Source organism: Panthera leo, chromosome C1 (genome assembly GCF_018350215.1).
Source record: "Panthera leo isolate Ple1 chromosome C1, P.leo_Ple1_pat1.1, whole genome shotgun sequence".
Classification (NCBI taxonomy): domain Eukaryota; kingdom Metazoa; phylum Chordata; class Mammalia; order Carnivora; family Felidae; genus Panthera; species Panthera leo.
The window spans coordinates 92,097,875-92,124,328 of NC_056686.1; the positions used below are offsets into that span (position 1 = coordinate 92,097,875).

The following is a 26,454-nucleotide window of genomic DNA, read 5'->3' on the forward strand; positions in this document are numbered from 1 at the left end:
CCTCCCACCCCCCATCAACCCTCAGTTTGTTCTCAGTTTTTAACAGTCTCTTATGCTTTGGCTCTCTCCCACTCTAACCTCTTTTTTTTTTTTTTTCCTTCCCCTCCCCCATGGGTTTCTGTTATGTTTCTCAGGATCCACATAAGAGTGAAACCATATGGTATCTGTCTTTCTCGGTATGGCTTATTTCACTTAGCATCACACTCTCCAGTTCCATCCACGTTGCTACAAAAGGCCATATTTCATTCTTTCTCATTGCCACGTAGTATTCCATTGTGTATATAAACCACAATTTCTTTATCCATTCATCAGTTGATGGACATTTAGGCTCTTTCCATAATTTGGCTATTGTTGAGAGTGCTGCCATAAACATTGGGGTACAAGTGCCCCTGTGCATCAGTACTCCTGTATCCCGTGGGTAAATTCCTAGCAGTGCTATTGCTGGGTCATAGAGTAGGTCTATTTTTAATTTTCTGAGGAAGCTCCACACTGCTTTCCAGAGCAGCTGGACCAATTTGCATTCCCACCAACAGTGCAAGAGGGTTCCCGTTTCTCCACATCCTCTCCAGCATCTATAGTCTCCTGATTTGTTCATTTTGGCCACTCTGACTGGCGTGAGGTGATATCTGAGTGTGGTTTTGATTTGTATTTCCCTGATAAGGAGCAACGTTGAACATCTTTTCATGTGCCTGTTGGCCATCCGGATGTCTTCTTTAGAGAAGTGTCTATTCATGTTTTCTGCCCATTTCTTCACTGGGTTATTTGTTTTTCGGGTATGGAGTTTGGTGAGCTCTTTATAGATTTTGGATACTAGCCCTTTGTCCGATATGTCATTTGCAAATATCTTTTCCCATTCCGTTGGTTGCCTTTTAGTTTTGTTGGTTGTTTCCTTTGCTGTGCAGAAGCTTTTTATCTTCATAAGGTCCCAGTAATTCATTTTTGCTTTTAATTCCCTTGCCTTTGGGGATGTGTCGAGTAAGAGATTGCTACGGCTGAGGTCAGAGAGGTCTTTTCCTGCTTTCTCCTCTAGGGTTTTGGTGGTTTCCTGTCTCACATTCAGGTCCTTTATCCATTTTGAGTTTATTTTTGTGAATGGTGTGAGAAAGTGGTCTAGTTTCAACCTTCTGCATGTTGCTGTCCAGTTCTCCCAGCACCATTTGTTAAAGAGACTGTCTTTTTTCCATTGGATGTTCTTTCCTGCTTTGTCAAAGATGACTTGGCCATACGTTTGTGGGTCTAGTTCTGGGGTTTCTATTCTATTCCATTGGTCTATGTGTCTGTTTTTGTGCCAATACCATGCTGTCTTGATGATGACAGCTTTGTAGTAGAGGCTAAAGTCTGGGATTGTGATGCCTCCTGCTTTGGTCTTCTTCTTCAAAATTACTTTGGCTATTCGGGGCCTTTTGTGGTTCCATATGAATTTTAGGATTGCTTGTTCTAGTTTCGAGAAGAATGCTGGTGCAGTTTTGATTGAGATTGCATTGAATGTGTAGATAGCTTTGGGTAGTATTGACATTTTGACAATATTTATTCTTCCAATCCATGAGCAGGGAATGTCTTTCCATTTCTTTATATCTTCTTCAATTACCTTCATAAGCTTTCTATAGTTTTCAGCATACAGATCTTTTACATCTTTGGTTAGATTTATTCCTAGGTATTTTATGCTTCTTGGTGCAATTGTGAATGGGATCAGTTTCTTTATTTGTCTTTCTGTTGCTTCATTGTTAGTGTATAAGAATGCAACTGATTTCTGTACATTGATTTTGTATCCTGCAACTTTGCTGAATTCATGTATCAGTTCTAGCAGACTTTTGGTGGAGTCTATCAGATTTTCCATGTATAATATCATGTCATCTGCAAAAAGCAAAAGCTTGACTTCATCTTTGCCAATTTTGTTGCCTTTGATTTCCTTTTGTTGTCTGATTGCTGATGCTAGAACTTCCAGCACTGTGTTAAACAACAGTGGTGAGAGTGGGCATCCCTGTCGTGTTCCTGATCTCAGGGAAAAAGCTCTCAGTTTTTCCCCATTGAGGATGATGTTAGCTGTGGGCTTTTCATAAATGGCTTTTATGATCTTTAAGTATGTTCCTTCTATCCCGACTTTCTCAAGGGTTTTTATTAAGAAAGGGTGCTGGATTTTGTCAAAGGCCTTTTCTGCATCGATTGACAGGATCATATGGTTCTTATCTTTTCTTTTATTAATGTGATATATCACGTTGGTTGATTTGCGAATGTTGAACCAGCCCTGCATCCCAGGAATGAATCCCACTTGATCATGGTGAATAATTCTTTTTATATGCCGTTGAATTCGATTTGCTAGTATCTTATTGAGAATTTTTGCATCCATATTCATCAGGGATATTGGCCTGTAGTTCTCTTTTTTTACTGGGTCTCTGTCTGGTTTAGGAATCAAAGTAATACTGGCTTCATAGAATGAGTCTGGAAGTTTTCCTTCCCTTTCTATTTCTTGGAATAGCTTGAGAAGGATAGGTATTATCTCTGCTTTAAACGTCTGGTAGAACTCCCCTGGGAAGCCATCTGGTCCTGGACTCTTATTTGTTGGGAGATTTTTGATAACCGATTCAATTTCTTCGCTGGCTATGGGTCTGTTCAAGCTTTCTATTTCCTCCTGATTGAGTTTTGGAAGAGTGTGGGTGTTTAGGAATTTGTCCATTTCTTCCAGGTTGTCCAATTTGTTGGCATACAATTATTCATAGTATTCCCTGATAATTGTTTGTATCTCTGAGGGATTGGTTGTAATAATTCCATTTTCATTCATGATTTTATCTATTTGGGTCATCTCCCTTTTCTTTTTGAGAAGCCTGGCTAGAGGTTTGTCAATTTTGTTTATTTTTTCAAAAAACCAACTCTTGGTTTCGTTAATCTGCTCTACCGTTTTTTTAGATTCTATATTGTTTATTTCTGCTCTGATCTTTATTATTTCTCTTCTTCTGCTGGGTTTAGGCTGCCTTTGCTGTTCTGCTTCTATTTCCTTTAGGTGTGCTGTTAGATTTTGTATTTGGGATTTTTCTTGTTTCTTGAGATAGGCCTAGATTGCGATGTATTTTCCTCTCAGGACTGCCTTCGCTGCATCCCAAAGCGTTTGGATTGTTGTATTTTCATTTTCGTTTGTTTCCATATATTTTTTAATTTCTTCTCTAATTGCCTGGTTGACCCACTCATTCTTGAGTAGGGTGTTCTTTAACCTCCACGCTTTTAGAGGTTTTCCAGACTTTTTCCTGTGGTTGATTTCAAGCTTCATAGCATTGTGGTCTGAAAGTATGCATGGTATAATTTCAATTCTTGTAAACTTATGAAGGGCTGTTTTGTGACCCAGTATATGATCTATCTTGGAGAATGTTCCATGTGCACTCGAGAAGAAAGTATATTCTGTTGCTTTGGGATGCAGAGTTCTAAATAGATCTGTCAAGTCCATCTGATCCAATGTATCATTCAGGGCCCTTGTTTCTTTATTGACCGTGTGTCTAGATGATCTATCCATTTCTGTAAGTGGAGTGTTAAAGTCCCCTGCAATTACCACATTCTTATCAATGAGGTTGCTTATGTTTATGAGTAATTGTTTTATATATTTGGGGGCTCCGGTTTCGGCGCATAGACATTTATAATAGTTAGCTCTTCCTGATGGATAGACCCTGTAATTATTATATAATGCCCTTCTTCATCTCTTGTTACAGCCTTTAATTTAAAGTCTAGTTTGTCTGATATAAGTATGGCTACTCCAGCTTTCTTTTGGCTTCCAGTAGCATGATAAATAGTTCTCCATCCCCTCACTCTCAATCTAAAGGTGTCCTCAGATCTAAAATGAGTCTCTTGTAGACAGCAAATAGATGGGTCTTGTTTTTTTATCCATTCTGATACCCTATGTCTTTTGGTTGGCGCATTTAATCCATTTACATTCAGTGTTATCATAGAAAGATACGGGTTTAGAGTCATTGTGATGTCTGTGTGTTTTATGCTTGTAGTGATGTCTCTGGTACTTTGTCTCACAGGATCCCCCTTAGGATCTCTTGTAGGGCTGGTTTAGTGGTGACAAATTCCTTCAGTTTTTGTTTGTTTGGGAAGACCTTTATCTCTCCTTCTATTCTAAATGACAGACTTGCTGGATAAAGGATTCTCGGCTGCATATTTTTTCTGTTCAGCACATTAAAGATCTTGTGCCAATCCTTTCTGGCCTGCCAAGTTTCAAAAGAGAGATCAGTCACGAGTCTTATAGGTCTCCCTTTATATGTGAGGGCACGTTTACCCTTTGCTGCTTTCAGAATTTTTTCTTTATCCTTGTATTTTGCCAGTTTCACTATGATATGTCGTGCAGAAGATCGATTCAAGTTACGTCTGAAGGGAGTTGTCTGTGCCTCTTGGATTTCAATGCCTTTTTCCTTCCCCAGTTCAGGGAAGTTCTCAGCTATAATTTCTTCAAGTACCCCTTCAGCACCTTTCCCTCTCTCTTCCTCCTCTGGAATACCAATTATGCATAGATTATTTCTCTTTAGTGCATCACTTAGTTCTCTAATTTTCCCCTCATACTCCTGGATTTTTTTATCTCTCTTTCTCTCAGCTTCCTCTTTTTCCATAACTTTATCTTCTAGTTCACCTATTCTCTCCTCTGACTCTTCAATCTGAGCCGTCGTTGTTTTCATTTTGTTTTGCATTTCGTTTAAAGCGTTTTTCAGCTCCTCATGACTGTTCCTTAGTCCCTTGATCTCTGTGGCAAGAGATTCTCTGCTGTCCTCTATACTGTTTTCAAGCCCAGCGATTAATTTTATGACTATTATTCTAAATTCACTTTCTGTTATATTATTTAAATCCTTTTTGATCAGTTCATTAGCTGTTGTTATTTCCTGGAGATTCTTCTGAGGGGAATTCTTCCGTTTGGTCATTTTGGATAGTCCCTGGAGTGGTGGGGACCTGCAGGGCACTTCCCCTGTGCTGTGGTGTATAACTGGAGTTGGTGGGCGGGGCCGCAGTCAGACCTGATGTCTGCCCCCAGCCCACCGCTGGGGCCACAGTCAGACTGGTGTGTGCCTTCTCTTCCCCTCTCCTAGGGGTGGGATTCACTGTGGGGTGGTGTGGCCCGTCTGGGCTACTTGCACACTGCCAGGATTGTGGTGCTGGGGATCTGGCGTATTAGCTGGGGTGGGTAGGCAAGGTGCACGGGGGCAGGAGGGGCAGGCTTAGCTCGCTTCTCCTTAGGTGATCCACTTCAGGAGGGGCCCTGTGGCAGCGGGAGGGAGTCAGATCTGCTGCCAGAGGTTTGGCTCTGCAGAAGCACAGAGTTGGGTGTTTGCGCAGAGGAGGAGCGAGCAAGTTCCCTGGCAGGAACTGGTTCACTTTAGAATTTTGGCTGGGGGATGGGCGAGGGAAATGGTGCTGGCGAGCGCCTTTGTTCCCCACCAAACTGAGCTCTGTCGTCCGGGGGCTCAGCAGCTCTCCCTGCCTTTGTCCTCCAGCCTTCCTGCTTTCTGAGCAGAGCTGTTAACTTATGACCTCCCAGACGCTAAGTCACGCTTGCTGTCGGAACACAGTCCGTCAGGCCCCTCCGCTTTTGCCAGCCAGACTCGGGGGCTCTGCTTGGCCGGCGAGCCGCCCCTCCGCCCCGGCTCCCTCCCGCCAGTCCGTGGAGCGCGCACCGCCTCGCCGCCCTTCCTACCCTCTTCCGTGGGCCTCTCGTCTGCGCTTGGCTCCGGAGACTCCGTTCTGCTAATCCTCTGGCGGTTTTCTGGGTTATTTAGGCAGGTGTAGGTGGAATCTAAGTGATCAGCAGGACGCGCGGTGAGCCCAGCGTCCTCCTATGCCGCCATCTTCCAACTGCCCCCTACCTTGTACCAATTTAAAAGGATCTCTTTTCACCCTGTAACTAATTTTTCTTGATAATGAACTTAGCAGTTAATAAAATCTGCAGACAAGATTACAAATTGACCATTGACTTCTTGGCAGTAATGGTAACATCATGTTATGACTTATTGCAGATCTTTCAGCAAAGAGTGCCTCTGTTCCAGATGAACTTGGTGCCTGTGGACATTCTAGAACATCAAGCTATGCAAGCCAGCAGTCAAAAGTATCAGGTAGAGGCTAACAGTGAAGTTGAATTCCTTAGATATTTATTGTTCTAAAGTATTACTTGTAACTGCCAGGGTGTGGGAGAACGTTTACGTGCAGTGTGTTTGGTGTTAGTATTTTACCCAAAGCAATTTTTCTCTAACAGGGTATAGCTCGTGCCACTCCCGGTCATCTAGCTTCTCTGACCTCTGCCACAGGAGAAATACCTCAGTGGGAAGCACATCAACAGGAATTGAAAGTATTCTAGAGCCCTGTGATGAAATTGAGCAAAAAATAGTTGAACCAAATCTTGATACAGCTGGCAAAGAAGATACCGCTTCAGAACTGTTCAACAGGTATTTTTCCAGTCTCTGTTTAAATGGAGAGGAAAAAAACAACTTTGTTCTCGTAACATAATAAAAACAAGGGAAAAAATTTTTTAATTATTTTCAAAGATTCCCAGTGAAGCAAGATTCTGTAGAATCTCAGCTGAAGCGAGTTGATGACACCAGAGTGGATGCAGATGATATTGTAGAGAAAATACTGCAGAGTCAAGACTTCAGCCTAGATTCCAGTGCAGAAGGTATGTGGATTAAGTAGGCTGCATGCCCAGCGTGGGGCTTGAACTCATCACCCTGAGATCAAGACCTGAACTGAGATCAGTAGTCAGATGCTGGGGCACCTGGGTGGCTCAGTCGGTTGAGTGTCCGACTTCGGCTCAGGTCATGATCTCACAGCTCGTGAGTTCGAGCCCCACATCAGGCTCTGTGCTGACAGCTCAGAGCCTGGAGCCTGCTTCGGATTCTGTGTCTCCCTCTCTCTCTGACTCTCCCCCACTCATGCTCTGTCTCTCTCTGTCTCAAAAATAAATATACATTTAAAAAAAAAAAAAATAGATGCTGAACTGACTTAACACCCCCCTCAGATGCCTCTAAAAACATACAATTTTAAAGAAGCCTTATTGTGTATGCATCAACGTCTACCATGTTTATGTACCTTACAGCAGATGTCTGTATCTGCTTTATCATAACTGGACACAACAACTGTGTAATTTTCAGGGTTGGATAGTGATCTTGAGATGATAGTGAATCACAGAATCCTTTATTCCCTCCTCAGCATTTTCACTGAGGCAAAATTTACATGCCACCAATTTGAAAGGTGTAATTATTCACGCTGGCATGAATAGAGAGCAGTTAGCAATGGACTTAGTTTCATTATGTAACTGGTTGTAAAGAGAAGTAATTAAACCTTACTTATGGAAATTTGTAGGAAGAGAAATCTTTTTTACTCAGTTTTAAAGAAAAACAACTTTAGGGAAGTTAATGAGAAATAACTATTAGGATATCTTTTAGGGGCGCCTGGCTGACTCAGTACAGCATGTGACTCTTGATCTCAGGGTTGTGAGTTTAAGCCCCACATTGGACATGGAGCCTACTTAAAAAAAAAAAAAAAAGCATATCTTTTAAATTGCCTGTTTTTAAAATATATGTGTAGCTTTCTAAAAGTTTATTTCTTGGGGCTGTTTCAGTCAGTACAGTGTGCAATTCTTGCTCTCTGAGTTGTGAGCTCAAGCCCCATGTTGGGTGTAGAAATTACTTAAAAATAAAATCTAAAAATAAAAAATAAAAATGTATTTAATAAAACTTAAATGTAAATTATGAATTTAATATGATAGGAATATAATTTGACAATAATGTAATACGTGTGCCTATAACAAATATTTTAAATTGAATTGCAGAAGAAGGACTGAGGTTATTTGTGGGTCCCGGGGGAAGTACGACCTTCGGCAGCCATCATCTTCCAAATAGGTACGTGGTCCAGATAGCATCGTATTAAATAAAGAATATGTTCTTGAGTAGAAGGTGAAAGTTACAAAGTTTGTATTAGATTGAGGCTAGAAAATACATAGAATGCATCCATGAGAAGAATTACAGCTCTTAGCTTTCCTTATCTTGAGTATGTTTGAAATTATATTTAATAAGTTTTATTTGTTGGTTTTCTTAAATGTGTTTTTAGAACATATTAGTAGAGGACCAGAAGAGCATTGGGCAAGATGCAATGAAAAACGATGTTTAGAAAATAGTTCTTAGTCTGATATTTTAAAAAGAGCAAAGCAAAATTACATTTCAGTCAGTGATCTTGTCTGTTATGAGCAGTTACATGACCACTCAGCAGCATACACTTGGTACTAACCTTTTTTGTACTCCCCTTTCTCCACCCTACAAGAGTCTAACATACATACTAAGAAAAGTTCAGAATACCAAACATCATTCTGGTAGTTATTCAGATTCAGATGAAGAAAAGGCACCTGCCAGACTTACTTCTGATTTCCAGTACTGCAGCAAATAGTACTGAGCACAGATGGCTTGGGACAGTTAAGGAATTCTGACCCCTGCCCTTATGTGCATCCCTTATACTCAGTATTTCCATGTAATATTTAGAGTTCCAGAATAAGTCACAGTTGTACTGGGGAGCCCCCATGTCCAAAACAGTTATTTTGTTCTCTAATGCTCAAAACCTGAAGGAATTTCTAATTCATTTGTTCCACCAATACTGCTTTTATTGAGTTCCTCCTCCGTGTCCAGCACGTTGCAGAGTCCAAAAGTTACAAAGGATATAGCAGAGAACCTACATCAGCAACTAACTGCAATCAGTTGTGATAGGTAGGTAAGAGAGAGACATATAAAGAGGCCATGAGGAAGTAGTTAATTTGAACTAAGGTTTATAGAGGATGTAAATGCAATTTATAGTTTTCATTAACTCTCACTGAGTTATCCACTCATTAAATTCAGTAGCTATTTATTGGGCCAAGTCGTGGGTAAGGATGCAAGATAGAAAGACCCAGTTCACCCTCAGCTAGCCTATGTGTCTAGCATATGGGGTTGGGAAATTACAGCCTGTGAGCCAAATTGGCCCACTACCTGTTTTTGTAAAAATATTTTTTTAGAATACAGCAACTCTTGTTTATGTATTATCTATGGCTGCCTTGATGCTACAGCAGCAGAATTGAATAGTATAATAGAGACCATAATGGCTCACCAAGCCTAAAATATTTATTATCTGACTCTTTCTAGCAGGTGAGATAGACAAACTAAAATTTATAGTAGTGTAATAAGCACTATAATATAGAGAAGTAGAGGAGACTCTGAGAGAACAGAGATGGGACCTCACTCAGAGAAAACTTACTAGAAATTTGACACCTGAAGAGAGAGTTGGGAAGAATTAAAAGTAAGTGTGGGGGGTTAACAGGTGGATGTGAGGAAGACAGATATTCCTGGTAGTAGATTCAAAGAGAATGAATGTATAGGCATAACAGTTATAATATCTAATTATATAATAGTAAATATATAATATAACACTGAGCATTTACTCATATGTGCTAGGCACATATATATGCTTCATTCAATTCTTACATTACCTCTTTCAGTACTCACGATGTACTATTATTAGTCTTTAAAAAGACAAAACAAAGAGGTTAAATAATTTGCCCAAGGCCTTAAAACTAATAACTGATAAAACCAAGATTCAGACTCCTGTCTCTTTGAGCCCAGAGCACATTCGTTGTACCTAACCGCCATACCTTACTGGCTTATGAATAATATAACCCACTTTGGGAGTTGCCAGTGAACAGGTACTCTGAGGAGGGGGCATGTGAAGGCTGCCTGTGGGACATGAAGTTGGTAAGAATCTCAAAGCCAGGTTATAAACAGCCTCTGTTGCCATAACAAAGAATGTATCCTTTTCTGTCATGTGCACAGTTTGGTCGTTCTTTGGCAGGAAAATGATCTATGATACTGGCATGTTAGAAAACTAAGTGGCCATAATTTGATGGGGGTGGGGAGGTTGGAACAAGGAGAGACTAGTAGCAAGGAACAGGTAGAAAATGACATTTATGAAGACAGTAATACATATTATATGGTAGAGAGACCATGTGTTTTGAGTTAAAGAGGCTTGAGTTCATATCTGAGCCAGACCACTTGGGGCCTCAGTAAATCATTTAACTTCAATGGAACTTTAGTTACCTCCATTGAAAAGCAGGGATAATCATGGGATTGTTGTAAAGAGCAAATGACCTAATATACTCAGTAAGCTCTAGTGTTTATTAATTTAGGTACAGGAACAGCAAACAATAGAAGTTCCAGCCAAAAGGAACCAAAATAGTGAATGTTCAAAAGCAACAGCTATCTGTACTCTCATTTCAGACTGCTCAGGGTCCAAGTCAGAGTCCCTCCCCTGTTGACTTCACTGATACTATTAACCTCTGTCAGCCTTACTCTCCTCACCTGAAAAATGGGAGTGACCAATAATGCCTAGTTGATAGGATTTTACTGATTAAATTAGATAACTTATGTAAAATACTTAGCGTAGTGCTTAATACACAGAAGGCTGTCAGTATATGCTAGCTGTTTATATTGTTGTTATTAAGAGGAAAGAAGGTTAATTTTCTATTTGAGAAATAACCTAGGCTCTAAAGGCATTTAGAATTCTGGCTCCCACTCCTTTTCCAAATGAATGTTAGAATAATCAAAACAATATAAAAACAGGGAGGGGAACAAAACATAAGAGACTCTGAAACATGGAGAAGAAACAGAAGGTTACTGGAGAGGTTGTGGAAGGGGGGATGGGCTAAGTGGGTAAGGGGCATTAAGAAATCTACTCCTGAAATCACTGTTACCCTATATGCTAACTAATTTGGATGTAAATTAAAAAAAAAAATTTGTTTTAATCTACATTAAAAAAAAAAAAAGAATAATCATCACCTAATGCATGAAAGCCTAAAATGATAATTAAGGGTTGAAGTAGATGATTAATGTTACATGCCACTGAAAGCCTGAGGAATGTTAGAGACAGTGTATCATGGTGAAAAGAGAATGGGCCATGCAGTCTGACATGGATTTCATTCCTGGCTTAACCATCATGACCCAGCTTAGCTTAGTTTAGCTATGATCCTGACAAATTACATCTCTTACTTACCACCAAAAAGACAACCATTATCACTGGGGTTAACAACACAGGCTCTGGAGTTGGGCTACATGGGTTCAGTCCCAAGCCCTCCTGCGTATCAGCCGTGCATCTTTGATAAGTTACTTCACTTCTCTCTGCCTGTCTCCTCACCTACGAAATAGTGACAATAACAGAACCCACCTCGTAAGAGTTACAAGGCCTAAATTAAGTGAGGTAAGACATATAAGTGACTAAAACATAATCTGGTATGCAGTACTCCATATACACTAATTAAAGGTCTCTCTCGCAGGATTATTGAGATCGAGCTATTTGCAGTGTCCAGCACAATACCTGTGCACATAGACTCTCCATAACTAGCTGGTGTGTCTCAGAGAAACTAATGTGTTAGCATTAGATCTATTCTGAGAGAGAAACTGGCAGCACAAGATGAAACTAGAGTCATTTACTCAGGCACTGAAGAGGCACAAGAACCATATGTGGTTAAGAAAGTAAACCCATGAAAATGAAGAGAACAGAGCAGAGTAGTAGAGACTTGGGGGAGCAGTATCCCCAGTCATACACTTAAAGTCTAGTGGACACAGCCCAACCGGCCTGGGAGTGCTTGCACAGGCTGCCCTTGCTTGCCTTTGAGACAATAGTTTCTGACAAAAAAGTCTGCTTTCATTTCGGTTTTTATTCTTCCATGTGATTTTTTTTTTCATCTCTGGCTACCTTTTTAAGATTTTATCACTGGTTCTTAGCAATTTGGTTATGATGTGCCTGGGTTTTTCTTTGTGTTTATTCCGCTTGGGGTTCATTGAGCTTCTTGGGTCTGTGGGTTTACAGTTGTCATCAAATTTGGAAATTCTCCAGCCGTTATTTTCCCCTACCCCTCCTTCTGTTATCCTAACCCACAAATTCCAGCCCGCAGCCTCCCTGTGCTCTGACCTGTGACTCCCACACTCAGAAAGATCACCTGGCTTAGTTGGTTAAGCGTCCGACTCTCTATCTCAGCTCAGATCTTGACCTCAGGGTTGTGAGTTCAAGCTCCACATTGGGTTCTACACTGAGCATGGAGCCTGCTTAGAAAGTAAAATATAAATAAATACATACATACATACATACATACATACATACATACATATATACATACATACATACATAAATACCACCTGGCTATGTTTGGGTTCTGTCTTCCTGCAGTGAAGGCTGGGAGGACCCTGAAGGAAACTGTCTTAGACTTTTCTTCATTGATTTCCCTTCTCTCAGGACCAGTCCTGTGCTGCTTGTTGTCCAGTATATGAACTGTTGTTTTATATGTTCTATAAAATATTATAGCTATTTACAACAGGAGGGAAAGTCTGGTTCCTATTACTACATTATTGCCAGAGTAGAACAGTTTTAGGGCATCTAACAGCCAGGGTGCAGTGGGGCTCACCAAGACTCCTTCAAATTCCAATATCTGTAATTGTGAATGGGTGTTCACTGGTGTTCCGTTAAGGATGTTCCTGTTTCTTCTGCAGAATGAATCTGTAAGAACAGGAGCCTCTAAGCAGTCAACTGAGAATTCCAAGTCAGTACACAGTGGCCTGGTAACCACTGCATTACTCCCACTTTTTTAGGATTTCCTCTTAAAATTTCATTATGGGAAGAGACCAACCATGTTGTTTGCTTTTGGTCTTACTGGTCTCTGGAATTCTCAGAGTGAAATGTCAGGTTGTGTGGCCCCTGGCATCCTGACACATGAGGAGATAGGTACTGGTGAAAACTGAAAGCAGTAATACTCTCCCCTCCATGCAACACCACCACTCAGCTCCCTGCCTGATTGCTCGAGGGGTCAAAAGTCCTCATCTAAAAATAAATCCAGCTACCATCAAAAAGACACTGTGCTTTTACAGACTTGTAGAAAACCTGTATCCTCCCAGATGAAGAAACAATAGAGGGAACATGTGTGTTCCATTATAACATAGGGCCAAGGTTCTGGGTACATCAGGAGTAACAAACCTTTTGTTGATGAGGTCATTACTTCATTTAAACACCTGTTTTATTCACAGAGTTTGCTAATTTTAAATTTTTAGTATTCTCCATATTTTATTGATAGAGGTCAGTTAGCACCTGGAATATCAAGGCAGAGCAGCTTTGCGGCAAAGCTGCTATCACACATACGTATAATGAAAATACAGTGGCCAGGCTGTTAGGACAGAGAGTTTTGCCGTAAAAGGTGATTCATGGATGCACGTGCCCTCCATTTTGCCCTTCACCATCCTCCCTACCTGTGGTCAAACTTGGATTGCTACCAGTCCAAGGCAAGCAATTGCTCTTTAAGCAAGTGAGACAAAGTTGACACATCCCCATTCATGTTCCATGGCATGAAACAGTCACATGGCAACACCTATCAACAAGGCATTTAGGAAATGTGGCCTCTAGCTGAGCAGCCTGGACAGCCTGTTGCCAGCTAAAACTGCGAAGAAGGAGAAGATAGATTCAGAGGGACAACCAGCAGCCTGCCAAACCAAGCTAGTGAAGAAATAAACCTCTCTTCAAGATCACTTCACTTCAAATCTGTATTACACGGGTATAATTTACATTACTGACTACATATAAAAACATTGGCATGTTGACTAAAAAAAATGCTCACACTTTCCAGGAAGATGCATTAAGACCTCACACTGTAGGGGTGCCTGAGTGGCTCAGTTGCGCATCCAAGCGTCAGCCCAGGTCATGATCTCACAATTCGTGGGTTCAAGCCCCACATGGGGCTCTGCGCTGACAGTGTAGAGCCTGCTTGGGATTCTCTCTCTCCCTCTCTCTCTCTCTCTCTCTCTGCCCCTCCCAAACTTGTGCTGTCTCTCACAAAATAAATAAAACAAACAAAAAAGACATCACACTATAATTGCAACTAAAAACTATCACCCATAACTCTGCAAGGCCTGGGTAAATTGCCAGTCAGTATAGGCCCTAGGATAAGACTGATTTTAAGATTTATGTATAAACATGTTTAAAGAAAAAATTTCTTGCCACAGGTCAAGATTTAGGAACAGTACTAGATTATTATAGGAATAAGTGTGTCTAGACTAATCCAATGTACTAATCCTAAACATTTAATATTTCAAGTGTTTTCTATCTGTGATATCTTTAAACCTTGTGGAAATCAAATCTAGTAGAAAATGCCTAATGCACCTAACTCTTTGAGTGCAAGGTTAATTAGAACAATTTCAAACATTACAGTTCAAGATTTTGAAGGGTTTTTTTTCTTCCTCTGGTTGTAGGGTGGGGTCTGGAGCTTATGAACAAGTTGTGATCAAACGCTAGAAGTCAAGCTGGTGAACTGAAGCTTCTTCCCTGGGGGTTTGAGACATGCTCAATCAAGCTGTCAAGGCACTTCATTCAAGCACTTATGAGAAAATGAACATATTTGAAACATGAAGCGCGTTCCTCTATCAAGAGGAAAGCCAACACTGATTCCTTCTGTGAAAGTGTGCACCACCATCCTGTCCCACCCACCAAAAGGGAACATCAGAACAGTAGTATCCAGGTGCTGTGCCACATGTGTTTAGAGGCACACAGCTTCTGTGGTCACTGCACATGATAGTGAAAGCCTGCTCTTTCTTTTGAAACAGCCAGGTGGGGAAAACAACATTATACGTCTGAGTATAGCTCAGTCCTGAAGTGTAAAACCTGTAGTAGAGGTAGGTGCTCAACAGGTTTGGGCTCTAATTATTTAATTTTAATGTTTGGGAGATAGTAAGTGAATGTCTTGAACCCTATAAATTCTGTCAAGATAGTTACAATCTCTTAAGGATATCTTCCATAATATTATATACTACCTATGGTATTGTACTAGGTTTATTAACTCTTCTTGGTTAAATAATTGATAGAAAGTTTGGGTGTTCATCCTTCGGGGAAATGCTATACTACAGTCAAAGCGTGGAGAATGCTTAATTCTAAACGTATCCGTCACAAGTGGAATAAGCGTGTTTAAGTCTGAGATGTGTGAATGAGTGTAACGCCATTATTATGCAGCATGCATTGTTACTTGTTAATGTTAGATGAGCTGCACAACTCCCGCTAGCACTATATATGAGATTCAAGCTAAGTTTAATATTCAATATGGTAGGCTCCCATGAGGCACCTTAAGAGCTGTTCTATTATTCACTGAATAATATCTGCTGGTTTCAGGAGTCAAAATTCAGAACAGGAGAAAAACCTTAGCATCAAAAACCAAGCAGCCTTTTCTGTGTAAGTTCAGACTTATCTGAAACTGAAAATTGTTCCAAGGAGGTGGCAGATAAGACAGGGGACAGCTGCTTGACATTACTGACATAGACTCGTGATTTTCTATTTTAACTCCCCACTATGGGATAGTATGTTTTTTCCTTTACTATAACAGTTGTTGTTCTGAGACAATAAAATATAACATAATCCAATGCAGCTTTTCAAGTATTATCTGATCTGGATCCAGTTTAACAAGCTCGAAAGATAGATCATCTTTTTATCAGGTGGGAAGAGTTTTTCTGGTCTTACATGACGAGTTTTAATTTTCTTGGAATCATTCAGTTACTGAAGAAAAATGTAGATTCTTTAGAACCAGTAATTCCCAGTCCTTACTTTCAAAACCATGTCAAAAAACATGTGGTATGTTTGAATAATTTTGGTCTAGGTATTTTTGTTTTGGCAAAGTAAAGGGAAAACATATTAAAATATTTCAATACCCAAATTTAAAGGCTTAGAAAAATTTGAGTAGTTCATGTTACAGTTTTCGGTTTTTTAACAATTCAAGGATCAGGTATTCCAAATTAATCCAGTACTACTGTTGCACCTAGATATTTTTTAAAAGGTTAAATTCCATTTTAGAATATTTTGAATGTTGAGAGATAAGGTTTTCTGAGTCGTTACTAATACTTTTGTTGTTTTGTTTTGAAAGGAAAAAATGTGACCTGAACATTTTAGTCTAACCAAGGAAAATGTTAGCTGAAGTGGTAAAGAGTTGCTTGCTCTCTGTGATTAGCAAGTGAGTTGATCCGTCCATTATATATTATGGGGGTGTTGCGGGGGTGGGGGGGGTGTCAAAGTATTTAACAGAGATAAGAAGGTAGTGTTGGAGATATTTATGATGTATTAAAAACATATTTTTCTATTTTCAAAATATTATTTCTAGACTATATTTTTCATTGGCACTAATGCAAATAATTTTGCAGTTTTGAAAATAAGAACTATAGGTTGTAAGCAAGGTTCAGGGAAGACATTCTTCAGATATGTAAAACATGCTGTAATCCAGGCATTGTCCATCTTGCCTGCGCTCAGCCTGATACCTTTATACAAGACTGACTCCCAGTATTTAAAATGATACAGAATTATTTTTTAAAAACAAAATGTGGAAATCTTGAAATGCATAAATATCATGGCTTTATAATTTTAGCCACCAGATACATCTTGATTTATGTAGTAGAAAATCATTTTATTTTTTAATGTTTATTTTTGAGAGAGAGTGTGTGCACTCGCGCACACACATGTACTGTGCAAGTAGGGGAGGGGCAGAAAGAAAGGGAGAGAAAGAGAATCCCAAGCAGGCTCTGCACTGTCAGCACACAGACAGATGCAGGGGCTCAAACTCATAGGGGCTCGAACTCACAAACTGTGAGACGATGACCTGAGCCGAAATCAAGAGTCCGACACTTAACCGAATGAGCCACCCAGGCACCCCAGAAATCATTTTAATAAATAGAAAAATTGATTAGGGAAAAATCAGTGCAAGTCTGGTTTCATATTATTTTGTGTTGCATTGGGATACTTTGCAATCACATTTCATTACAGTCCTCTGAAAATATTTGTTAAAGTTCACTTAAGTGTCTGCCTTACTTTTCTGGTTTTTCTTAGAACATGTAACCATGTAACTACTGAAAAAAATTGCCTTTTAAATACCAAGTGCACTTTTGGTTCCATTTGGAGTTTAGAAAATTGGATTTGAAAAAATGGATTTTAATAAATTGATTTTTAATATTAAAATCAAATTTCAAATCACCCAGTCTTAGAGAATTTGCAGATATATAACCTTGTCTTTCTAATCCTATCCTAGAGAAACATAATGGCATATTAAAGCTATATATTTGTGGTTAGATACAGAAATCTTAAATACCTTGTTTGGGGGAAGTACAGAAGCTGGTCAGGAGCCCACTTCCCATGACTTGAGCTGGTAACTGAGACCAGAGCGGATGTGAAGGGGGCAGGCAGAGCAGCCCTAGGCCATCAGTTTGCATTCTGATGGTTGACTCCCCTTTGTGGTGTTGAAGGCTTCCATATACAAGCAACCGATATGGATTAGTACTTAAAATCTGAGAAAGTCTTGACCAAAAATCCTGAAGTCCATCATCCCATTCCAGGAAATACCATGAGAGTAATGTTATCCAAACTAGATTCTTCTGTTTTGTTTTGCTTTTCATGAAAACTGTGAGCCATCAAGATCCACCACCTTAGCCCATTTGTTTCTAGAAAGAAAACAAATCCTCAACGAACCACCAACCAAAACATAAAACATCCAGAAGTAATTTTAGACTGAGATTTCCATGCCAACTAGATCACTTTGCAAGCTCAAGCTGACAGTATTAAATACTTCATTTAAAAAAATTAAAAATTAAAAAAATACTTCATTTAAGTACTCTGAACTGTTAGGCTTCCTAAGACTTTTATAATATGCTTGAAAGAAACTGGGCTCATATGATGGGGTTGCATTTTGTTTTAACAGGTCAAACTGGGACAGTTCAGAAATTATACTTGGTCAATTCTTAGATGGTACGTCATGTGAATATAGTCAAGTACTGTAACTGAAATTGTTATGCCGCTTTCTGTGTTGGCTTAGGTACTATGCATAATTTTAATAGCCAAGATGTTTAAGAATATGAACTCTAAAAATATAAAGGATGAAATTAAGCCTGTTAACCTTATTTTAAGACTACTCTGGAAACAAAGGCCTTATTATTACCTTATATGTGATTTTTCGTAAGATAATATATACATAGTATATTTTAATCATGTGAATGGTCTCTAGCTACTCCCTGTATGACAAAGCTGGCAAAATTTTTTATTTACACAGACAGCATAGTCTGCATTTACAAATGTTTATGTTCATCATATATATATATATATATATATATATAACAAAATTCTCTTGCTGATATTCATTGACCAAATCCCATGCAGAGAAAGACTTAGGATATATTGTTTGATTGTTTTTTGGAAATATGTCTTATTCTGGAAGTTGGTATACTTGTGGGTGATCATGTAAATATTTACCGAAAAAAAAATTGTTATGGAAGTGATTCCATTAGTATTGTTCTAATACTTGGAAAATGACCTTCATATTTATGTATTTCTTTGTTTTACTGTACAACTATAATTCCAGGAAATTTTTTTACCAAAAAAAAAACCCCTTTTATTGTATTTGTAATAATGTTAAGGTGAATCTTCAATAAAAATCATCTTAAACTTTACAGTATTTATACTTTAAAATGTCAGTTAAGATTCTGCCAGAAATCCATCAGATCCTTGCCAAGGTAAGAAAACAGAAGTAAAACAGTGTAACTTTTTCCTGAGAGGTTCCCCTCATTTATTAGCAGATGGTATAGCACAGACTTGAATCTTCTGGTGAAAGATCCTTCTTTGAACTCTGAGGTTCACCCTGCAGTGGTGTGAACATGGGCTGTAGAGTAAGACAGACCTGAGACTGAATCCAAGCCCCCTTCTGAACCTGTTTTCTAATCTAGGATGGAGATAATACTACCACTAACTCTTCTGTGTTGTGAGCAAGAGCCCATGAAGTGTGAAGAACATGTCACACTATTATCAAGCCAAAATTTGCCTTTGTGCAGCAGCTACGTACAGAGCTTAATTCTAGTGTGAGACACATAGATGGTCAATAAATGTGCCACTATTAGGTTAAGACCCTCATTTAAATGATACTCAGTGTCACCACTGTACAGACTGTTCCTCCCTTTGACTAGGTCCTCACAGATGAAAAACAATGCCATGACATTCCCTTTGCTGTCATTCAAATTACAATAGCAATTTAAATAAAGAGCAATGGTTCAGGAACGCCTGGGTGGCCCAGTGGGTTAAGCGTCCAACTCTTGGTTTCTGTTCAGGTCATGATCTCACGGTTCAGTTCATGAGACTGAGCCCCACCTGGGGCTCTGCTTTGACAGAGTGGAGCCTGCTTGGGATTCCCTCCCTCTCACTTTGCCCCTCCCCTGTGTGCATGTGTGCATGTGTGCATGCACACTCTCTCTCTCTATCTCTCTGTCTCTCTCTCTCTCTGTCTCTCTGTCTCTCTCTCTCTCTCTCTCTGCAGATTGCCATGGCTTTCCTGGACAGTGCAGGTTATGGGAGGTAATGTGCATTAAGGAGAAAGATCCTGCTTGCTGGCCTAAGTGGGATGGGGATAACTTTGTGCCAGATCACAGCAGAACCTGGCAGGGCCCTCTGCTCTGCCCTCATACTACTTTGCCCACACCTGAAGCATGGAGTTCCCAGGCCCAGCCTGCTTGACTTATCCCACCTTTCCTCAACACCAGTGTTTTTATCTCCCTTATTCCACCTCATTACATTTTACTCCTTCCTTCCTGTACCTACATCTCACATACCTGGTGTGGACACATGTAAGGAAATGAAATCTTTTACATTTGCATGATAGGAAATCATTAGTGGAGTTAATCCATCCCACATTACACAAAATGTAACAAAAATTCAGGAAAAATAAAAGATTTAACTATGGACATTCCTCAAATCAATGACATCTACTCCATATGGGCCCACCAGACAAGGAAGTGTTAGAGACCTTCCTGCATGAATTACTTTAGACCCCATTCCTATGTACTTTTAACTCCTAGTTCTCCTTAACCATTTTTTTAAATTTTTAAAAATATTTGTTTATTTTTGAGAGAGAGAGAGAGAGACGGAGCATGAGCAGAGGAGGGGCAGAGAGAGAGGGAGACACAGAATCCAAAGCAGGCTTTAGACTCTGAGCTGTCAGCACAGAATGGAGCCACCCAGGCACCCCTCTCCTTAACCATTTCTTAAACTGACTTCACCACTACATCTTTAAGCCATTTAGCAGTGATTTCCAAGTATCATTGCAAAAAATTTCAAGTTATTTTATAGCGTATTTATACTGGGGAACTCTTGAGTGCAGTTACTTTTAAATGGGAAAAGTGTGCCACCTTGTGGTATTTAAATTCAGTGATTCAGTTCAACTCTCCCAAAGTGACCCTGTGTCTGCCCTTCTTTCCCAATACAACATGGAATTAAGACAAAGAAAAACTACACTAAATTTTTTCAATACTAACTTTTTAAAAATTTTTTTAACGTTTATTTATTTTTGAGACAGAGAGAGACAGAGCATGAACAGGGGAGGGGCAGAGAGAGAGGGAGACACAGAATCTGAAACAGGCTCCAGGCTCTGAGCTGTCAGCACAGAGCCCGATGTGGGGCTCGAACTCACGGACCGTGAGATCATGACCTGAGCTGAAGTCGGACGCTTAACCGACCAAGCCACCCAGGCGCCCCACTACTAACTTTTTTTTAATGTTTGTTTATTTTTTAAGAGCGCAAGCAGGGGAAGGGGAGAGAAAGAGGGAAACACAGAATCCAAAGCAGGCTCCAGGCTGTCTGTCAGCACAGAGCCCAACATGGGGCTTGAATTCATGAACCAAGTGATCATGACCCAAGCTGAAGTCGAATGTTTGACCAACTGAGCCACCAGGCGCCCCCACTACTAATTTTTAAGTATTCTCTCCATTCAACACGGGGCTTAAATTTACAACCCCTGAGATCAAACAACTGAGCCAGGCAGCTGCCCCTTTTCAGTACGAATTCTACATAATGTGATATACTTGCAAAAAAATAAGCATTACAGACTTTGCTTAAATTGGGTAAAATTACTTTCCTTCAGTTTGGAATTAAAAGATTCTGTCAGCTCAGTTCATGAGGATTCCTACCAAAAAGGAGTGGATGGTCAGCATGATAAATGGCTTCCAGAGGGATGAGGCTAGACAAAGATAGTGGAATAACAGCCTATCCAACAAAAGCAAAATTTCTGATTGGATCGAAGCCAAGGTGTGGAAGTAGGAATGCAGTGTTTCTGGAAAAGCCAATAAAAGGATCAGACCCTAATTTGACTACTTCCAGCTGGGGTCCTGACAGGAGGATGAGAAGCAGAGAGAACTGCAGTGATGCAGGAGTATGCACATTTTCACAGGCACAGGGAGAACCCAACAAATGGGCATAGAGCGCTGACAGGTAACTTTCAAAACATGTATAAAAGGTGTGTTAACTTGGGAATGCAAGCTGGTGCAGTCACTCTGGAAAACAGTATGGAGGTTCCTCAAAAAACTAAAAATGGAACTACCCTACGACCCAGCAGTTGCAGTACTAGGCATTTATCCACAGGATACAGGTGTGCTGTTTCGAAGGGACACATGCACCCCAGTGTTTATAGCAGCACTATCAACAATAGCCCAAGTATGGAAAGAGCCCAAATGTCCATTGATGGATGAATGGATAAAGAAGACGTGGATATATATATACAATGGAGTATTACTCAGCAATCAAAAAGAATGAAATCTTGCTATCTGCAACTATGTGGATGGAACTGGAGGGTATTAAGCTAAGTGAAATTAGTCCGAGAAAGACAAAAATCATATGACTTCACTCTTATGAGGACTTTAAGAGACAAAACAGATGAACATAAGGGAAGGGAAACAAAAATAATATAAAAACAGGGAGGGGGACAAAACAAAAGAGACTCATAAAAATGGAGAACAAACTGAGGGTTGCTGGAGGGGTTGTGGGAGGGGGGAAGGGCTAAATGGGTAAGGGGCATTAAGGAATCTACTCCTGAAGTCATTGTTGCACTACATGCTAACTAACTTGGATGTAAATTAAAATATAAATTTTTAAAAATTTAAAAAAGTATATTAACTTGCATGCTTCATACAGTCTTCAAAAAGTAGTTGCACAAGAGGTGAAACTAACATTTAGACTTCTGACTCCTACCAGCTTGTTTTGCTAGATCAACAATACCCGTAAGTGTTCCCTGTTTTGGGATATCCCCAAAGGTGTGTAGCCTATAGATAATAAAGGATGTCAGTCATAGTTAACATCTGGCATCCTTGAACTTCGTACCTTGCACCATGCTCCTCCCTGATCTGTCAGCAGCTAAATGCACAGGACCCATGTAACAAGGTGCTTTTGTTGTCATCTAGCTGAGGAAATTACATTTGGAATTATTCCTTGATAGGGGTACCTGGGTGGCTCAGTAGGTTAGGCATCTGACTTTGCTCAGGTCATGATCTCACAGTTCATGAGTTCAAGTCTCACATTGGGTAAGCTCAAGTCCAGCATCGGGTGAGCCCACTTCTTTCCCTCCCTCCCTCTCTCTCTCTGTCTCTCAAAAAACAACAACAACAACAACAAAAACAAAAAAAAAAACAAAAAAAAACAAAAAAAAACCTCTAGGAATTTATTCCTTGACAATCAGCAACAGAACTGAGAGCCCAAGGGGCTGACAGAAGTACTTCAAAGAGAGCTCAAGTGCAGGATATGATGTACCTGAGACTGGAAGTGAGAGAACAGAGGAGGGTGGGGAGCAGCGGGGGGCAGCATGTGAGCTGAGCCTCAAGGAGCTGCACACTTTTATATCTCAACTGCATGGAAATAGAATGCATGGAAACCAAACTTGAAGACAGAGTGCAATGAGAACTTACACTTTTAGACCATGAAAAGAAAAATTGGAGACAAACCTTCACTCAGATCAAGGGCCAGGGTGTTCTAATACTTTGTAACCCATTTCACACCTACTCTGGGAGGTGAACTGTGGTCTTGACAACTCTCCCTCTTAAGAAAAAGATCTGCAGATAAAATGGTCTCCAGCAGAACCACATTTTTTATTGCCATTCAGTGCAGTGAAATTCCTTGGAGCAAAGTCATCTGAAATGTTTCGAGGCCTCTATATTTACAAAACCCTGGGGTCCATTCAAAGGGTTTTCCTAGAAAAAGGAACAACCATTCCCACAAAAAAAATCACTGGTTCTTGCAACACTGGAATCTGTGTGTATTCTCAGTTAATTGAAGAAAGCTAACAACTTTTGATAGTTGTCCCTAGGGAGTGAAATGGGGGGTATGCAAACTGTTGAGAGACATTTTTTTTGTCCTAATAATCAGTCTAGATTTTTTTTTTTTTTTTTTTCAACGTTTTTTTATTTATTTTTTTTGGGACAGAAAGAGACAGAGCATGAACGGGGGAGGGGCAGAGAGAGAGGGAGACACAGAATCGGAAACAGGCTCCAGGCTCCGAGCCATCAGCCCAGAGCCTGACGCGGGGCTCGAACTCACAGACCGCTCACAGACCGCGAGATCGTGACCTGGCTGAAGTCGGACGCTTAACCGACTGCGCCACCCAGGCGCCCCATGTCTAGATTTTTTTTAGCATGAACTTGCGTTACTGTTCATGTTTTGTACCATCTGTGTGTATTCATTCTTTTTAATGAATTTATAAAATACATTGCTAATGATAAAGGAAGCTGCATCAAAAAAATAGTTATTACCATTTACATACGGGGGGCACCTGGGTGGCTCAGTTGGTTATGCATCTGACAAGATCTCATGGTTCATGAGATCAGAGCCCCAAGTTGGGCTCCAGGCTGATGGTGCACACCCTACTTGGGATTCTCTCTCTCTCTCTCTCTCTCTCTCTCTCTCTGCCCCTCCCCCACAATAAACTTAAAAAAGGGGAGGGGGGTGGCAGCTAATACACAGCTCACCAAATGAGAAAAAAGCCATTCATAGCAAGACATGATTCTTATGTAAAGAGACATTTTTAGACAAAAATTTTAAAATTGCCTTCATGTCCCCTTTTCTTGGGAAGCTCCTAGAAAACCATTTTCAGAAATACAGAATAGGGATGAAGGGAGGTGGCCATCCAGCACTGCCCCTGCCCCCCAGGGTGGTGGGTTTTACAAGAACGAGGGAATGCCCTAGGATGAGGTAGTAAAGGGAGAGCAGGTGTAACAGAGGTAGTGGTTGGAGAGGACTAGGCTTCTCATCTGAGCAGCTCCCCACATTCAATTACCTGTGAGTCCTCTCAAATCTGGCCTGAAGTATATACAACTCATGCTGTATACGGAGCAAATTCTCTACATAGAAGTTAATAGGGTTGCCACTTTTTAAAAATGGTTGAGAGTGAGCTAGAATGGGGAAGGTGCAGGGAGAAGGGGACAGAGAATCCAAAGCTGGCTCTGCACTGACAGCAGAGAGCCTGACGTGGGGCTCAAACCACGGATGGACATGAGCTCATGGCCTGAGCCGAAGTCAGATGCTCAACTGACCTGAGCCACCCAGGTGCCCCACCACTGTTTTTTAGTCAGGTATTTGATGGTTGTCTCAGAAAGAACCTTAAAGAAGGACTGTTCACCTTCTAGACCTGCAACATGCATTGATGTGAGAACTGACTAGCCAGATACAAGAATGAGCCTTATTACTGAACAGATACTGAAGTTACCTAACATCCCTAAGATTAACACAGCTGCCTTATAAAGGAACATTTCTCTGGGCCAGGCGCAGTCTTCTTAGTGCTTACAAGAACTCTGTGAAGCAGTTAATTGCTCCTGGCATACACACAAGTGGGCCAAAAATTCCCTTAGCAAACCTGACTTTGGCTGCTTTTACAGCAGTACGAAAGCAGGTCTCTACTTGGTTTTGTCCCTTTAGAAAGATCTCATTTCTGTGCTGCAGAAGGTTGGAGTAGATAGCTTTGTTTTAAAAAACAAAAAGAAAAAACTGCAAACTATTGGCAACATCAAGAAGCTGCCTTTTTAGTAAGTATTTCAGTGGAACACCACATGCACTTGTTTGCATATTATGTCTGGCTGCTATTCCACTTCAACTCCCGGAGAGCTCAGTAGTTGCAAGGTTGCAAAGATTTGCTGTCCCTGCAAGAACATCTGCTGACCCCTGGCTTAGAGCATTAACAGAAGCTTTCCGTGTGCAGAGAAAGGCCTCTATCAAAATAGAAGGTAAAGACCAATTTCATGAAGAATGTAGGTGCTGCTGTTACCAAGACATGGGGGAGCCCTGGGAAGACTGTAGCTCCATCACCCATAGCAGCCATGAGTTTTCAGGTGATGAAGCTTGAACAGTGATCAATTAGCCTGGAGGACAACAGGATAAAGCGTTGGCCTTGGGGTTAAGATGTTGGCTCTAACACAGATGAGAAGGAAACCCTAGGGTGAAAGTCAGGCAGAGGCCTAGAAAGGGGAGGACAGACAGGGCCTTTTGTGTGGGTAGGGGAGGGCAGCAAAGGTAAATCTATTGGTCCTATGCATTCAAGAGGGAAAAATCAGTAAGAAAAAAAGGGGGTAGGGGACTGATGGAGCAGTCTATATTTAAGAACAACTGGTTAACAGTGGTTACGGTGATCACCAGATGCCTGGGGGGGGGGCTCAGTTGGGCATCTGACCCAATTTCGGCTCGGGTCACCATTTCACAGTATTGTGAGTTCAAGACCCATGGTATGGAGCCTCCTTGGGATTCTCTCTCCGAATAATTTTTTTTTAAGTGTTTTAATTAAAAAAAAATAGGAGTGGTTACAGTGATCAGATTCTCTTCCAGAATCCCTTCTTTCCCTCCCTGCCTTCACCAAATCTACTTTCCATCTACTTATTAACCCTTCAAAAAGGCTTCAAAAATCTGCCCCAGCACGCCGTTCCCAGCACCAACACTGCACAGCCAGTCTCTCCCAGGTTAGTTGAAGATATGCCCGTTGTGGCAGTTGCCACAATGTCCTTTCTGTCCTTGTCCCTTCACAGGAGTGTCAAGTGGGCATACGCCCTCCCAGAATATCAGACTACACCTCCCAGCTTCCCCAGGTGGTAAGGAGGACTTCAATCCGCTCAACAAGAGCCTAACAGTGTAGAACTTTACCCAAAGCTGGCACATGCTCTTTGTCCCTTTTCCTTTTTCTCCTGACTAGGAATATGCAAGTGGAAGCTAAAACATCCCAAGGGGCATCAGAACAGGAAAGTGGATGAATTAAGTCCCTTTGGTGATAGAGCTGCCCTGTGTGGGCAACTTACACCCTACACCCCTCCCTATACTTCAGAAAGTAGTGTCTCATTTAGACCAGTTCTCCCCATTGTGTGAAACTCTATTTCTCTCCCAATGGAGACCACTACCCCAATTGTAACCAGAAAACTACCCGAAGAGGATGATGCTCTAAAACTGGACAGGGCTTCTGAGGCTTCTCTTCCCTTCAAACACCCACTCCCCTCCCCACCCCCCCACCCTGTCTTGTGTTTTATCTAAGTATTACAGGTCAGAATTTAGCCCAAAGGAGGTAGGGAATCCTAAGAAGATTTTAAAGTTACTCTTATTCCCTGGGAAAAGCTTTAAACATTGATAACTCAA

At 40.7% G+C, this 26,454-nt stretch overlaps 1 protein-coding gene across 2 annotated transcripts in view; it reads left to right on the forward strand.

Annotated features, from left to right (window-relative positions):
* Positions 1 to 16,519, forward strand: part of FAM102B (family with sequence similarity 102 member B) — a 98,965-nt gene extending 82,446 nt beyond the window's left edge. Inside the window, exons 7-12 of one of the 2 annotated variants that reach the window (XR_006206492.1) lie at positions 5,988 to 6,083; positions 6,224 to 6,413; positions 6,513 to 6,640; positions 7,796 to 7,865; positions 14,271 to 14,690; positions 15,926 to 16,519. Coding sequence is in view for 1 of the 2 variants with exons in the window: in XM_042953194.1 (XP_042809128.1) it covers positions 5,988 to 6,083; positions 6,224 to 6,413; positions 6,513 to 6,640; positions 7,796 to 7,865; positions 14,271 to 14,313 (527 nt within the window). In the remaining variant the exon portion in view is untranslated. Of the gene's footprint in view, positions 1 to 5,987; positions 6,084 to 6,223; positions 6,414 to 6,512; positions 6,641 to 7,795; positions 7,866 to 14,270 lie in introns of both variants that reach the window. The other variant, XM_042953194.1, reaches the window with a different exon arrangement.
* The last annotated feature ends 9,935 nt before the right edge of the window (positions 16,520 to 26,454 follow it).